At 38.1% G+C, this 16,535-nt stretch overlaps 1 protein-coding gene across 5 annotated transcripts in view; it reads right to left on the bottom strand.

Annotated features, from left to right (window-relative positions):
* NRXN3 (neurexin 3) overlaps positions 1 to 16,535 on the bottom strand; it is a 1,415,138-nt gene that overhangs the window by 44,648 nt on the left and 1,353,955 nt on the right. For 4 of the 5 annotated variants that reach the window (XM_090271249.1, XM_090271250.1, XM_090271251.1 and 1 more), the window contains one exon: positions 3,705 to 3,783. In XM_090271249.1, the coding sequence (XP_090127375.1) occupies positions 3,705 to 3,783 (79 nt within the window). Of the gene's footprint in view, positions 1 to 3,695; positions 3,784 to 16,535 lie in introns of all 5 variants that reach the window. The other variant, XM_090271253.1, reaches the window with a different exon arrangement.

Below are 16,535 nucleotides of genomic sequence, written 5' to 3'. Positions count from 1 at the left end.
TGAGTCAGACAAAGTCAGTCAATAAATACTAATTGAGCTTTCACTCTGTGTTTCTTTTTTTTTTTTTTTTTTTTTTTGTCATGGTTTGGGTGGTGGTGGTTGTTTTTAAAAACTCATTTACGCATTTTTCAGAGCACATATGCAGAGAAAATTTGAGACCCACTGGATTTACATTTCTAAATTATCACCAACCAAACTCCTCAGAATTTTATGTTGTCTCAGAACATGATATCGCTAAGCTACACAAACCATGTCCCGGATGCCAGCGTGGGCTTCTAGTGTGAAAGGTAATTGCTTACCTCTGTCTCAAAACCAGCAGCTTTAAAATTGATTTTTGATTTAAAGAAAATTAAGAAAACTAATTTCGTTTAAAATGTGATGCCCACATGAAAACAAAAGTTGTTGAATTACTGTATGTTAAATTGCCCAATTTTATGAAAAGCAAGAGCTTCTAGTGGACCTCAATTAACCAGAAAAAAAGTTATAGAAGTTAAATGTCTCATAATTGGGAGAGCTAGAAAATCAAACATTTGCTAATACAGCGAGAGAAGACAAGACAACGTTAAGTAAAACAGAACAAGGCCTGGGTAATTAGTCAAATTTAGTGTATTTATATCAAACATCAGTCCTGGAAAAGATTAACATTTTAGAAACTGAGGTAGTAAATTCGGATGTTCAAAATGAGAATTTTAATTTCAGTATTCACATAGAATTTCAAGATTAAAAATTTATGTCAAAGTTTTATAACTGTCACCATCAACTATTGCTACATGTGCAATGGAAGCCTTCTCTCTAGGTAGTACAGAACCTAGCCTCAGAAACAAGTGTTTAATTGTTTTTGATTTTTATTCTGGATTGTTTGGGAAGTGTGAAGGCTATGGAGACTGTTCCCATTTAACGAAAAAAAAAGGGGGTGTGTGTGCTAGATTGGTCTATGGCATGTAATCTTCATCAGTGTTAATCTGGTCCCAAGGGCAAAACGTCTGTATCAATAAATTTGCCTCTGATATATTTCCCTGTGTAGCAGTAAATAAAATTAGAAAGAAGAAATGCTTATCCGTTCAATGTGATGAGTAGAACAATCCCAGGCAAGGGATACCAATATCAATGTCTTAGAACTACATGTTAGCTACTTCCGGGTGGGCACCTGATTTATTTTTATACCTCTTCCATACTTCCTTCCTTCCAGAACAGATTGTTTAAAAACTGCTTTAATCCCCTACCCATGCCATGTAGTTATGTTACTAAAGAAAATACTGGCATTGAATTTCTGTCCTCTGCCTTTGAATCAGCTGAAATACCTGTGCAACCCCTAAAGAGCAAATGGACTTAGTTTACTGCCATTCAAGTTTGGATCAGTTCAATACCAAATGGCAATATATACTCACAACCTGGGAGATCTAAAAGTTGTGAGCCTGAAATCTGGAAAAGCCCTCTGTGTTATTAAGAAGGTTGCTATGGAGATGACTATGTGAGAGGGGAAGGTAATAGGGGAAAATGGTGGTAATACTTTGAAACAGTTAATCCTTACGTTTTATAAGACGAAAATCTAAAGATTTGATAAAACATTTTTGTGTATGTATATGGATACAGATGTCATTGCTATAAAAGCAATGAAACTAGGGAAAGAATAAACAAGGAACCCAAATTAAAGTCTAGTATTTTAAATTATGGACCATGGAACCAGTTAATATGGGAATCTTGTCACATTTATGTCTAAATCCCTAACACCTAGCACATGCCTAACATACACAGAAAGTATTTACTGGAGAGGTAATTTAGGTAGTAAAACTCCTTATTCTATCTTCTCTAACAGTTCACTTATGAGAATTATTAGAATAGAAAGGATTCAAATCTAGAGATACACTGTATGCTGTCTGAGTGCTAAGAAATATTTATTGAATGAATGACTAGATGAATCAATAAATCAAAACTTTGTGTCCAGGTTCTGGTATAGATTGGATGTATCTTCCTTCTTTTATTTTATTATTTTATTTTATTTTAGTATAGTTGATATACAATATTATTTTAGTTATATTAGTTTCAGGTGTACAATATATTGCTTTGAGTTTTTATACCTTACAGTGTGATCACCCTACTAATTCTAGTAAATATGTGTCACCCTGTAGACTTATTACAATATTATTGATGATATTCCCTTTCACCTTCCCCCACCCCCTCCCCTCTGGCAATCATCCCCTTGGTCTCTGTTTCTCTGAGTCTGTTTTTGTTTTTGTTTGTTTGGTTGGTTGGTTTTGTTTTATATTCTACATATAAGTGAAACTATGTGGTATATTTCTTTCTCTGTCTGACTTACTTCACTTACTTACTCTCTATAGTTAATAATTTGAGATAATTACACGATAATTTGTAAAAATCTGACTAACCACATCACAGTTAATTTCCTTCCATACAACTGAATTTCCAAAGGAAGATATCACACCCTGAAGTGAAGAGGCCCTACATAGTATTATGTCCCTAAGTAATGCTAAGGACAGGAACCCACAGAACTTCCTGAATCCAAAGCCACTTGCAAGACACCAGCAGTCAGGCTTCCAGAAAATTTGAAAAATTGTAAATTATTTTGGGGTAACAACTAGAAGATTTTTACTTTTGTTGTATTATTTCTTCATGAAGCTTAAATTTTTCTAAAATTATGAAAATCAAATGTTGAATGGTTTGCCTTTTTAAAAAAGAAAGGAAAAAAAAAAAAAACAACCCAAAGAATCAACTAGAATATTCTATTTATTTCTCTTAGCTTTGCAGAAATAAGATACCAACCCACCTCCAGCTTTAATTCTCTTAAACATACACAGAAATTCAATGATATCTGTTCTCTATTATATATATAAATGTTTAACTTATAGCAAGTCTCAAAACAGACAACTTGGAAAAGTTAATAGGGAATAGTGAGGGACTGCAGTTGCCTGCTGGACATTATATCATATATAGCTCACTATAAAGAAAGACCATAAAACATCAAAATGTATCTGGGTGCATATGGGGGACACACTGAAGCTTTTAATTGCCAAAGTCCTCTCAACTTCAGCACAGTGAATACATTTTGAAGCATCTCAGCTGTTGACATGGCATGGTTCAGTACTAATTTTGTGTTTGCTCTATTGCTGCAAAAATTCTCTAAACACCCAATGAACAAAATTAGTATAAATATAATACCATGTTAACTGCTGTTGAAAATCCCATGGAAAATGCTTTTGTTGTTGATTGGTTTTTAGTTTTGTTCTGTTTGCCATTTGGACTCGGAACAACTCATAAAGTTTAAATGATCCTTATGACTTCACTTTGAGTTCATGTTTTGGGTGTCATTCCAGTATAGGCCTCTTCACGCTCCCACATCGCCCTGTCGGTTTCATAGATGCCACTGGCTACTATGCATTTACTATTCCAGTGGTCAATTTGGGTGTTTGATTGTTCAAAGTTGGGTCATAGACATGGATTTTTCTTTAGCTATCAAGGAAATGATTTTAAATTTCCCTCAGATCTTGTAACTCCTTCCATGGGATTTGATGCTTTAGATTATATTTTAATATTTATATATGTATACTTATACATATATAGATATAGAAATACACACATTAACACAATATAATATATATAAAACACATGTATATTCACATATATGTATGTATTGTTTTTTGCAAATGAAAAAGTAAAGCAAGCAAAACAAGACTGACCTAACCTACCTGTACTCGGTTCACATTCAACAAAGTCTTCGTCATCGCTTGAACATTCAGCAGATGATACGAGGTCATCTGATGTTGGCTGTTGGGGAAGAGAGAGGAGAGAGAGATAAGGAAAACAATGAACAAAAGCATAAACAACTTATCACTGTGTCCTGCCTCCATCATTATTACTGTTTCTCTTCTCTAAAGAGGGCATGCTGTAGAATGCAGAATTTTTAACTCTTGTGTAACTGTGAATGGCTCTGGATCCAGATAATCTGTGTGGGTCTTATGTGAAGCTGAGTGACCCAAAGTGGCCCTAAGGGACTCATACCTATGCCATGCCATCGCATTGTGAACCCTGACCCTATTCTGACTTTAATTTCAATTCTGAGCATCAGAAGGGCAAGAAAAGGCCTATTGCTAGTGGTGGGAAATACAAGAGTGCAAGCCAGCCCAGAAATGCACTGCAGCTTTAAGAAGCTTCCAAATGCACATGGCGTGCGGTCTCCGGTGTATGATTTGGTGGTTGTGAATCTGTAGGCTGGCATAATTAACGAATGTTGTGGAATGCAGTCTGTTCAGGAAATGCATAATGGCTTCTCTCGCTAGCAGTGATTTCTTCACGTAATTGCTGCAATTAGCTGAATTAGTAATGTGGGCCAGCAGAGAGATACCACACGACAGTCTCTGAACACAGGTAAGACTGTTTCTGGAGAGCAGAAAAACATTTGTCACAACAGTAGTAATTCAACTCAAGACAATTTCTTTTTCCCATTGAATCCTACAGGAAATGCCCCAATGCCAGAGAAGCTGATGAAAGAAATATAGGGTCCGTGGGTATGGGCAGTAAGAAGAGCCCTTGTGACACATTAGATGAGGGGACGGCTTTGTGTGCCTGGCACATAGTGCATGCACAAGAAATACTGTTGAATTAGTTAATCTATAGATCTTATATAAAAAATAAAACTTTGTCCTACTATGTACATAAGGGCATCAATATACAGAGTATACATGGGCTTGCTGGTCTTATTATTCGTAATGTCCTTAAGTCTGAATCCATATTAAAGAGGAAAAGAAATTACAAACTAGATGCTGTGCCAGACAGATATATACACTTATGAGGCACAGTTATTATTAATTAATTCAACATAAGTCTCATGACAACCCTTTGGGACAAGGGTAATGATTATACTTTTAAAGAGAACCAAAGTTCAGAGAGGTTAAGTAAGTAGCTGAAGGACTCACAGCTAGTGAGAAACATAGTGGGGATGTGAGCAGATACATCTTCGGCAAAGTCTGCATTTGTGGCCCTTGTAGGCGTCTTTATACCTTTTCTTACGTGAGCTTGTGGACTGAATTGTGTCCCCTCAAATTCCTACTTGGATTTTCTAATTCCCACACCTCAGAGTGTGACTGATATTTGGAGAGAGGGTCTTTAAGGAGGTAATAAAGTTAAAGTGAATTCATTAGGGTAAGTCTAATCCAATGAGATGGGTGCCCTTATCCAAAGATGAGACACCGAGAGGGATGACAACGTTTTAACTGCACAGGGAGAAGACAAGGAGAGAGGCATTAAAAGAAAATAACGCAGCTGACACCTTGTCCTTGCACTTCTTGATTCTAGAACTATGAGAAAATAAATTTCTGTTTAAGGCCCCTGGTCTGTGGTACTTTGTTATGGCAGCCCTAGCAAGCTAATACACATGACAACCCATATGCTTAGTATTTCCAGACAACATCCTTTTGAAACAGACATAATAGGCATAGAATTACTGGACAGAGCATTGAACAGCAGAAAAACCATATTAGGCAATTGATTTCACTTAGAACCGACAGTGGCAGAGAGGTGCCTGAAACCACGTTATTGATCTTTATTCTACACCTGACAAGCAGATACTTCAATGCCTGTTCCTCCCTAAAGTTAATAGAAAAAGAATTTTCAAACATACATTTTTTTCAGTTAGACACTACTGAAGTGTGCATTTCATTTCCAGCAACTGACACTGGAGGTTGTGTCCTGAAGCCCCGTTTTTCCCTGGGAATGAAATGGTGAGCCTACTCCCCTGGAGGTTCGTGCAGGCACACTCCCAGCTATTTGGGCAGGGGAGCTGGCGAGGGAATAAATGGTGACGGTATGTGTACAGAAGGCAATTATAAGAGGCAGACACCATTTCTGGAAGGGCCACGATCACTGTTCGATCACTGTAAAGCAGCAAGCATTGTTTTGGGTGGAGGGAGCAGATCTTAGCTATTACAAGAGTTTATGACCCACCAACAGCTTACAGCACTTAAATGAATATACAGTATATCTGTGGTATTAAAATTTTATGGGATAAGGGTAATTAGGACAAAAAAATGTCTAAAAATACTCCTTAGAGGGCAGTATTGAAAAAGTGGTTGAGAATACACTTCTAAAGTATAATCAATTAGAAACTAATTGTTGGTGACTTGATTACAAAGACCTTGAAAAAATGGCCCATATACTGCTTAACTAGCTTTGGTCCTTAGGAATGTGCAAAACTTGTGAGTTAATGAAAATCTAGTGAGCTCATCTCAAAAACAGAAGGCCACGCAATAAAAAGGTCATTGAGCAAATGTATGAAAACAATGCATAACTGCAAAAGAAACCCCCAAACACATTAATGTAACATTAGTAGAACATTCAACTTAATTGTAAGGAAGTTATCTTAATGTTTACTGGCCAAAGAAATGATGCAAAGTTTTTCTTTTTTTTTTTTTTTTAAAGAAAAGTACTAGACTCTGAGGTTGAAAAAATATTTACCATTTTCTTCGCCTTCCTCTGCCTCCTAATATGACACGTTTTCTCCCCTGTGGTTTGTACATAGCTACATTATCCTTCTCCAATATCATCTCAGCTTCTGTCCCCCAAATGGCTGCTATTCTCCACTGCAGACCCCACACATATGCTCTTCCAGGTTCTCACTCTCTTTCTCTCCAGTTCACTGTTCCCCAGGCCCCAGTTTCCAGAGATTTGTTTTCTACCCATCTTCTATATGAAAATGGATAAATGCAGTGTTCCTCCCAGGAAACAGAAGCACATTTACCAGGAGCTCCAATAAATGGAGGCTAGACTTGAAGGTTAAATGAGAGGCAGGCTAGCAGAGTGTGGTAAGAGCAAGCCTACTCTTTTCACTACACTCCCAGTTGGTCACCTAGGGAAGCAAGTTACCGCTGCTTCCCCATTTTTTTTTTTTCTCTGTCAATTGAGATAAACAAAGAGTCTCCTCATAGGTTAGATACTGATTCAAACGTAATGGTAAAAGTGAAGCTCTGTTCCTGGCATAAGGTACATGCTCAGTAAATACTAGCTAAAACTAACATAATCTATCAACAGCTCAATCAGTCAATAACAGCAATGCATTGGCCATGAAGGGTGATAAAGAAACATACACTTGTGAAGATGCTAAGAGAGCCTGAAAAAATTGAAATTCAGTTGGTTTCCAATGGTTACATGTGAATTCGGCCCCTTCTTTTCTTTCCCTCAAACCTCATCATCACTATTTACAGCCACAGCCAATGAAACCCTCAACACAACTACAAACATCTCAATCCCTCCTTGGCCAACACTTCTATCAATGCTTGTTTATCGGGAGAACCTGGCCCCCAACACCGCTGTGCCCGCTACAGCTCACTGCAGTTTCAGAAAAACTTGCTCTGTCAGGGGCAGCCAGCTTTGATTAGGAGAGGACTCAGATTAAGAACACTATGTTTAAGGATTTATTTATGTATTTATTTTTATGATCCTTGTCCCTGTCATGGAAAAAGCCTCAACAAGACAAACCAAGGTTTTTTTGGACATGCGCTTAGGATCGCAGCCAAAAGTAATGGGAATTTAATTCAAAATTACCCTCAGAACACGCGAGGCTTTATCTGCGTGCTTTTTAGTATTCTTACCTGTGTCCTTCCTCAACCATAAGTAAATAAAAAGGCAGGGTCTGACTCTGAACCTTCGATGAAAAGGCACACTTCTTTGACTGCTGGCTCCCATAGCTGGTATAATATCGCAGATACACATGGAGTCTGCATACAATTGTTATAAGTAGAACAGAACTACAGATTTGTGTCTTTCAATAAGAGGTAGCAACCCTAGTCTACGCAAATATGTTTTCCTATCATCGCAGCCCCTTTTCCTACTTACTCATAATTCCTTAGAGAGAAAGAGTAGTTAGTACTTTTGAGAAGAAAAAGATATCTGAACTATCCAGAGGCATGCTGACTAATCACAGATACTGCTTATTAAGCACTTGCTATATTCAGGCTTTGTGCTAATAGGTTAACACACGGACTCTTTTAGTTCTCATAATAACGAAGGGTATAGACATTTTCAGTGACATCTGCTATTTTTAATGGTCAACCACCCATCCATTCTCCTTCAAGGAACAGCACTACTTTAGGAAACTCTTCTAATTGTATAGTTGTGTCAAGAATGTTCATCAGGGTGCCTTCCATGTCATCTTCTCCACATTTCCCCTCATAATGATTATCTAAAGCTTTCATAATCCCCAATGGATACGTTTAAAGTGCTTACCCATTATGGTTCCTCTTTCAAAAACCAACATAAGTCATTCAAGGAAGAATAAAAGATGTATGCTCACTCCAAACCAAATAATTTGATAGTGGTTGGGCTCCTAGATCCACCATCAGTGATATATGACTGTATTATCAAGGTGCTTTGCTCATTCATTCATTCATTCCTTTATTACTTTAATACATATTTATGTGTCAAGCACTGTAACAGTTATGAGGGATAAAGTGATAGATAAAACACAGTTCCTCTACTCTGGGAATTCACAGTCTCTCAAAAGGCAGCCAAGAAAACAGGCAAATGTGACATAGTAAACTGAATGCTATGACAAGCACAAATGCAAGGTGCTGAGGGAGCAAACAGCAGGGGAGAAGAGATAGCTCCTGGGCAACGGGGAAGTGGAAAATGAGGCCTCAGGGACCAGCAGCAGTGTAGCCGGGAAGCTGAGAGCTGCGGGCAGGAGAAGAGCATTCTAGGTGAAAACAGTCTTGCAAAGGCTCGGAGGTATGGCAAAGCACACTTTATTTGTACAGCTATGAGTAGTACAGGGTGGCTGGAGTGAAGGTATATATTATCAGAACGACAGTATGGCAGCTACTTGAATTATTGGGTTATTTGTGAAAATTTGGATAATGAGCATGAATTTAATATCTTTCCCTATCAGACTTTTCTCCTTCTTCCATTCCCCATATCTCATCACATCATCTGTCGCATTTCCTTTGGGAGTCAGTATATGTGGTTTCGAAACATCGTGCGTGGGTCTGATTACACCCATTTCTCCACAGTGCAGATTAAGGACCTCACTTGCCTTCTCAAGAGGAGGAAAATTTTCTCCTGTCCCTATATATTAGCCAAGTCTTATATTAAAAATAATAATTCACACTACCCTGCTCTAAAATATGAATTTCATATTTTTAATTCACATGTTGAAATTACTTCGTTCTGAATCACGAATCATAAAACTAAAGATAGGTATTATAATAACTTTCAATAAAATATCTCTCTGGCAGGAGCCCTCTTTATTCTTTTCCTGAAAGAATTTTTATTGCATTTATATTCCCCCCCCACCAATGTTTATTAAAATTACCTTAGAATAAACTGGGCCAGAAGAAAGCTCAAAACTCAGTCCACCCAAGTAAATTTATATGTAAATTTATCTTCCAGTTCCCTCAGTCTCACAGACCTGGCTTCTCATTTCCCTCCAATGAGTTATTGTTTCTATAATCATCTGCTTCTAATTATTTACGCTGAAGGGCCTGGCCCCATTTCGGCCCAGGAAGGGTTCCACATCATTCTTCGCCACTATCCATCATTCGGCACTGAGAAAAATGCCTGCGCTGCCATCAGCACAACTCGAGGTGGGTTCACCAGGTCCCCTCCTTACTGCCCAGGTGTCTGTTTGTGACTTCCACTTCCATCCTTTAGCCCTTTATCTTATACTGAGAATAGGCTAATCATGTTGGGGGATAATCATTTTTCTCCATCCAGCTCCTTGGAAGCATGGTGATTTGACTGAGATTAAGTGCAAGATAAAATAAGTTCTGCCACTGAACAGCTTTATGAAATTATAAATAACGCACTCAAGAATGATGATCGCCTTTCTTCCAGTGAAAAAGGAAAAGAGAAAGGCCCATAAATACTCTGAAGTCCCACAGAAAACAGCCATATATTTTGGCAGCTGTTTCATGCTAAAAAGAATTAAATTCCTTCAAATGCTGGGTGGTTTCCTTTGCCCCCTCTACACTTCCATTCTGAGATGGAGTTGGAGTTTTCGGTATCTTATGTGCGGGAGAATCTCAACCAGCTTCATTATGAGCGTTCATTCTCTATTTAAATAAAGGATGTCTGAGATGCTTTTAATTAAATAAGAACCCATTGACTCTAGGTAAAATCTATAAACTTTAATGCGTTTTTAGAAGTTTGACCATCTCAATTTAAATTTATCTATTAAGATTTTCTTTATTAAATTCTTGCCATTGAATAAGTCCATCTTTGATCAGTTCAGCTCCTCCCTCCACCCCCCGCCCCCCACTGCTGTATAATTCCTAGACTGTACCCAAAATAGAAAAACCTTGGAACTTGGACAAGCTTGTTAGAAGCAATAATCTCAACCCACCTGCAACCAACACTATCATGTCACTCAATGCAGAAACAACCTTAAAACCTAGTTAAGATTGTATTAAGTGTGGTTTTCTATACCTCATTGTATTCTGAGCATCCCCATTATAGTCATCTTTAAAAGAAGCTGGTGAAACTATTATGCAAAAAGGAAACAAAATATTTTAACTCATACTCAAGTGTAAAAGGGGTATATCGTGAGGTGTGTTCCGAATGGTGGAGATAAAGTGACACAGTTGTAGTTTGGTTAAGAGGTTTTCTGAGTTCCTCTTGTGTCCTACCTCTATCTAATGATCTTTCATGAAGCTACACCCTGTGAATTTTAAAACCATCTTTTGGGGTTCATGTTACTGAGTTTTTTGAAAGATATTACTTTCCTCTCTTCTCTTTACCCACTCCTGGAGATAATCACTTGCCAAGTAAGATATGACTGCATACATATTTCAGTTGGCTCACATTTCCATGGGATGAGAAAGCATTAAAGAGAAACACCCTGAATGGAAGATACTGAGTACGGCATGGTCAGAATCAGTTAACGGGAATAGAGCTCCCTAAGAAAAAATGAGTATAAACAAACAACATTACATTGTTTTGTATATATGATTTTACTTATGTGTGCATTTTACTTATTCAGTCAGTCTTCCATTCACTGCCCACGATGTGCCAATCACTGTGCTGAGAGTTAGACAGACCCAGTCCTTGTCCTCAGGGAGTTTAAAGAATGCTGAGATTTGAGCCAGGTCAAAATAGAAAACATTGATTAGCTGTTAAATCATCAGCTGCAAACATTTAAAGGGAGGCTCATAAGTGGTACCCACTCTAACAAAAATTGATGAATTATTCACTGTCATTGAAGATAGCAGTTTATATAAGAACCTACGCAAATAGCTTCCCATTAAACTCTGCCCACCCTCAACAGCTTCCATGTTCTTCCTTTTCTTTTCCATACTGTATATGCATATACCAGAGCAGGATCAAGAATGACATGATTGATTGCATATAATAAGTTTTGCTGATAAACTAACCTTTAAGAAAATCCCTTTGCAGACTCAAGATTTAATTAGTAGTTGAAAAACCAAGATTAGCTTAGCCAAATTTTGTGCCAAGGATTGGGACCCTTTGTTTTTTATCCTTGAGGTCTTCCAAGATTATATAAATAAATATGGATCGGCATTTTTTCCTTTTTCTTTCCAGTTTTAAGATTTTTCTTCCATCCTTTCAAAAAAGGAAGGGTGATCAAGAGAGATGGGAGGGAGGAGGGGGAAGAGAGCAGGTAGAAGGGGGATTAATCTCTCTGTTGTTCAAGGCAGCCTGAGAGAGGGAAGAGCAGTATTGAACCACAGAAGATTAACCAAACTTCAATGTACGTTCCCCAAAGCAGGAGGAATGTAATGCTACGTGGTGTTCCACTGATAAGCAAATCCCTCTAAATCCTTTCCATTTATTTCTTGGCCTGGAGAAATTACATATTATTTAGGAGGCAGGAAAAATAAATAAATAAATAAGCAACCACCTACCAAACTACACGTCGTCTCCAGGAATCTAGATCCAGCATCTATTGATTGTATACACATAAAGGTCTGGCTTTCTTGGCTGTTTTTCTTATGGGCACAGTCCTGTCTAGGACTGCTCATCAGAAAGGCTTGGTTCTTGTTTCCTCTGGAAATGGTTTCGGTGTCCACCACCAACCTTGTTTTGAGTATTTAGGGTCTAACCCTTACAAAGGAATGCCAACAATTTAGCTGAAGCTCCAAAGACCTATCGTTCTTTCTTTCTTTCTTTCTTTCTTTCTTTCTTTTTCTTTCTTTCTTTCTTTCTTTCTTTCTTTCTTTCTTTCTTTCTTTCTTTCTTTCTTTCTTTCTTTCTTTCTTTCTTTCTTTCTTTCCTTCCTTCCTTCCTTCCTTCTTGCCTGCTTGCCTTTCTTCTTTCTTTTTTTTTAAATGTTGAGTTGGTATTTACTTTTAAGTGAGTTCTTTATTCCAATATTATTACTAAAACCAAGCCTTGGCTTTTAAAGGGTGAGTGACCATGGCCAAATATTAATGTGAGCCACAAATAGTGATGTACATATCAGTTAATAGATGTTAAACATTCTAAACAAACATCTTCATTATAGAGAGCACTAATGTGTATATGTGTGTTTTATTTTTATTTTTTTGGCCAGAGATGTTCATATGATTCATTTATCTATGGTTTTTCTTGCTCTAAAGTTCAGGGAGAAGAGACGGGGTTTTGTAAAAAGACTAGGAAAAAGAGAATCTTATTCCTTTGTGAGACGGTCTTTCTCTTGGCTCTCTATTTCATAGTATAACATCATCCTCCAACCGAGGAGAAACACCCCTTCATGGCAGGTTAAGAGCACATCTTAGAACATTTAATAAGACCCAGATATTAAAGGAAAAAAAAGAGTTGCAGAATACAGCCGGTCCTGGATATTGGTCAGCAACTTTGAAAGCAGATGTAAAGTCAGCCATTCAGTCCAGAGCGAATAGCAGTGGTTCTCAGTCTTTGGTCTCCTAATGGATTGAGGTATTCTAGATGAGCAGGAGAGAAAGGAGTGGGAGACCGGCAAAATATTGGGAATCAAACATATCCTAATATCTACTTTTAATGAAAGTGCGATGCACATGAACACCTGCCAGGTCTGTGGAGGCAGACAAGAGTTGAGAATGGCTGCCTTGAAAAACTAAGCATGACTGAGGTTCACGCCCAATAAACAAGAAACTAAGAAAGAATTGCAAGCTCAAGACATTGTAGATGGAGCACAAGAACAAAGACCATGAACTAGAACTTAGTGATGCGGCACAGAAAGTTTACCCAGAACAATAAAATGCAATGGAGTGAATGCCAAATACAATGGAAAAAAAGACAAGATTGCTTTTAACTTATAACACTGAAAGAATATTTCCCATTCAGCCAGATAATGTAATATTAGAAAAGTCAGATACAGGTGTCAGAACAAAAGCAGTAGTTAAGGACATTTTACATGATTTAATAAAGTATTGTGGGAATTACAGGCGATCAACAGTTAAGTCTGAGTCAGAACTATGAGAGAAAAATTAGGGTCAGCTGAACAACATGATTTCAAACCCCCCAAAAGGGAAAATGCAAAGGATTTTGGCTTTGGAATGAGAATTTATCCCTAGTTACTCATGTCTGGAAGATAGTATCCCACAGAGAAAGATTGGGGAGTGAATTCAGATAAAATACTTTGATTTGTATAATAAATCTCAAGTGAGAGAAAGTCCTCAGGTGGTACCACACAGAAATTCAGGAACCCAGATGGACTCAGCCTCCGGACCTCACTTCCTCACTCCCAGGCTGCAACTGGCTATAAAGAGATAACCCTATCTTGGCCGTTGATTTAGAACAATTTGCAAAAGCAAACTCAATAGAACTTCTAGGTGGGAAGGGACAAGACTATTTCTCATTTCTGATAGACAGCAGCAACACTAGTGAACTGACAAAGTGGGTTTTGGAAATACAGCTGGGGTAACCCTGGGCATGAGAACTATGCAAGGCCTTTCATGTGGTTTAATGCTCTGTTCTGGCCATCTTGAAATTCTTAACCATTTTATTTTTGAACTTGTGTTTTGTAAGTAAAGTCCAATGAGACAATCGAGTGTGTGTATATGCAGATGAGATGCATGCAATGTGTGTGTCAACCTTGTTCCTGCCACCACATCCAAATATAGAGTTTCTGATGACCCATAAGCCCAAGAGTCTGGAGACCCATCATGTATGGCAGTAAGATGAGTCAAACAGTTACCTTTGAATGCATTCCCCAATCTGTCTTTCAGGAAGATGGACACTGTCTTCTAGATAAGAGGGACTAGGAATAAATTCTCAGTCCAAAGATGATCTTTGGACTTCCCTCTTTTAGCATTTTATGTCATATCCTTGGAAATGAGCACACAGGTAAGTAAGTGTGTTACACCTACTGAGTAAGTGGGGGCACGGATAGCCCCAACAGGCTACGCTTTCCCTTTGAACAGAAGTTGCTTAGAAATCAGAAAGAAGGCAATAGTGTTCCAAGAAACATGAACAACCATGGAAACCTATCACATTTTTTCTTATTCTCTGTACTAGCCAACCACTCAAAATAATGACATAAAAGAGAAAGACAGGGAATGTGGATATCTTTTTACTTGCAGTACCACCTTATGCATTAGTAAGCCGAAGTTAGAGGGTGTTTGTAGAGGTGTATGGATCAAGAAGTGAAATAAAAATAGGTCAGTTAGTTTTGTGCAGTGTTTCCAGGCTCCCGGTAAGAACAAAATATATTTCCATATCTGAGCTGTGAAATACTAATTGTGTTACTTCAGCAATTACACCTTCGAGTTAAATGCTCTTCTATTTGTATTTAAAACTGGCCTTGCACCATATAAAGTTGAATGGCAATATTCACACTAATAATTATACAATTTAGGTTTTCTTTACTTAAAATGGCATTGAATAGCAAATAAAAATAAGCACTATGACAAATTGAAAGACTGTGGAAGAAAGGGAAAAGCTTGATATTTCAGTACCTTTAACATCATTTTTTTCTATTTTATTTTGCACCGGCTCCTGCAAATTATGTAGCTGCCCCTGAGAAAGATTCTGCAAAATGTTTTTGAACAGGCCAAAGGGATCTGATGTAGGTTTCAGCAACTCAAGTGACGGCAAATAGTTTATGCTCCTGAAACTGGGTCCCTTGTGCTTCCCTTTTGGCCTCATGGCTGTGGGTCTTAACTAGCCTTCTCTCAATGGTACTTTGGGAGGAGGAGTACCACCATCTAGTTCTATACTGGCACGGCTCTTCCAGTGCCCATCCACAGCCCCACACCCCTCTCCATCTGCCTAGACCGCTGTTTAATAACATTCCAGAGAATATCCCTTAATAAGGTCCCGGCTCTTGTTTATTCTCACTTCTTTCCAATTCTGAGAAGAGTTTTCATGTAATCATTTTATAAAAGAATCCCAATTGCAAGATTTTCTGAAGAACTTACAATGTCCTTAAACATACCCAGAGGTCCTGTTGTGGATGGCAGAGCCAGAATTGGGAACTGATCAAATAGAATTCAGGACCTTCACTAGCATAGACTATGAGGCAAACTTCCTTCTGAGAATGCAGAGAGCCAGCTGATCTTGGAAAAGTGGGCTGTTCTTCCAACTGACCCTCTTGGAAGTAAAAGTCAGTAAGTACCAACTCTACTGAATCAGTGGCATCTTTGAAAACTGTGACAGAAGAATATTTTTAATTTATACTCTGCCTCTTTGAAAGAAATCAGTATATCATTTGCTGAAACTATTTTTTTTATCCTAGCATCTTTAGTTAGTTTTTCTGTATCCCTCCTGCACCCCCAACTTCTAGGGAGCAAAGGAAAAAGTGTTTTGTTTGTATTTATACTGATTCAATCACTTTGAGCAAAAAATAAACAACTAAAAACAGTGGAGTAGCTTTAATGATGATCTTTAAGGGATCAAGATCTCTAAGCAATGCAGTCTCTCATTCTAGGTGATTGGAAATAAACAGAAATCAATAAAACAGGATTACCTGGCAATAAACAAGAGGAGCCACATTCATAATTTAAAAAGCTGCTTTTTATGCATTCATTACTAAAGAATGAACTTGAGTGCCATTCTATTTTTGCCAGCTCATATATTTCCTCCCAGCATGTAGTCTGTCTCTCCTTCTTTTTCTTTTTTCTTTTCTGAAAGGTGCTGAAAAAGAGTCTCTCACATACACCCAAAAGCTTCTACATTCCTAAGGCTGCTCAAAGGAACCAGAGACAGACAAGGGAACTTAGCATACTAGGCAAGGATTGGTTCCTCAAACACACCCTATTCCAGGCCCTTCTATGCCTGGTCAAGTGCTAGGTAAGAAGAGGGTCTGGTATACCATGGGTGTAGAACATGAAGTTGGTTCCTGCCTTCAAAGTGTTTACAGTGTAGCAGGAAAGGCAAATGTGAGTGGCATTGTCAATATCCATTTCACTCTTCTTCCTTGCTAGGGCTGGCATTGTGACCAGCCTAACCAAGCCTCCTTTACAGCCAGGGGTGGCCATGTGGCATTAATCTGGACAAAACAAGGAGTCAGGAAGCCTGCTACAGGTTCTAGAAATACTTATTCTTTTCATGATTTTTTTTAAAAAGGAAGACTTGGCTGGTCCAACCACTTTTCCTTCTTCCTTGAGTTTAGA

This window comes from Furipterus horrens, unplaced genomic scaffold (assembly GCF_987537825.1).
Source record: "Furipterus horrens unplaced genomic scaffold, mFurHor1.1.pri manual_scaffold_3, whole genome shotgun sequence".
NCBI classification, from domain to species: domain Eukaryota; kingdom Metazoa; phylum Chordata; class Mammalia; order Chiroptera; family Furipteridae; genus Furipterus; species Furipterus horrens.
This window is presented reverse-complemented; position numbering and strand designations above follow the sequence as displayed.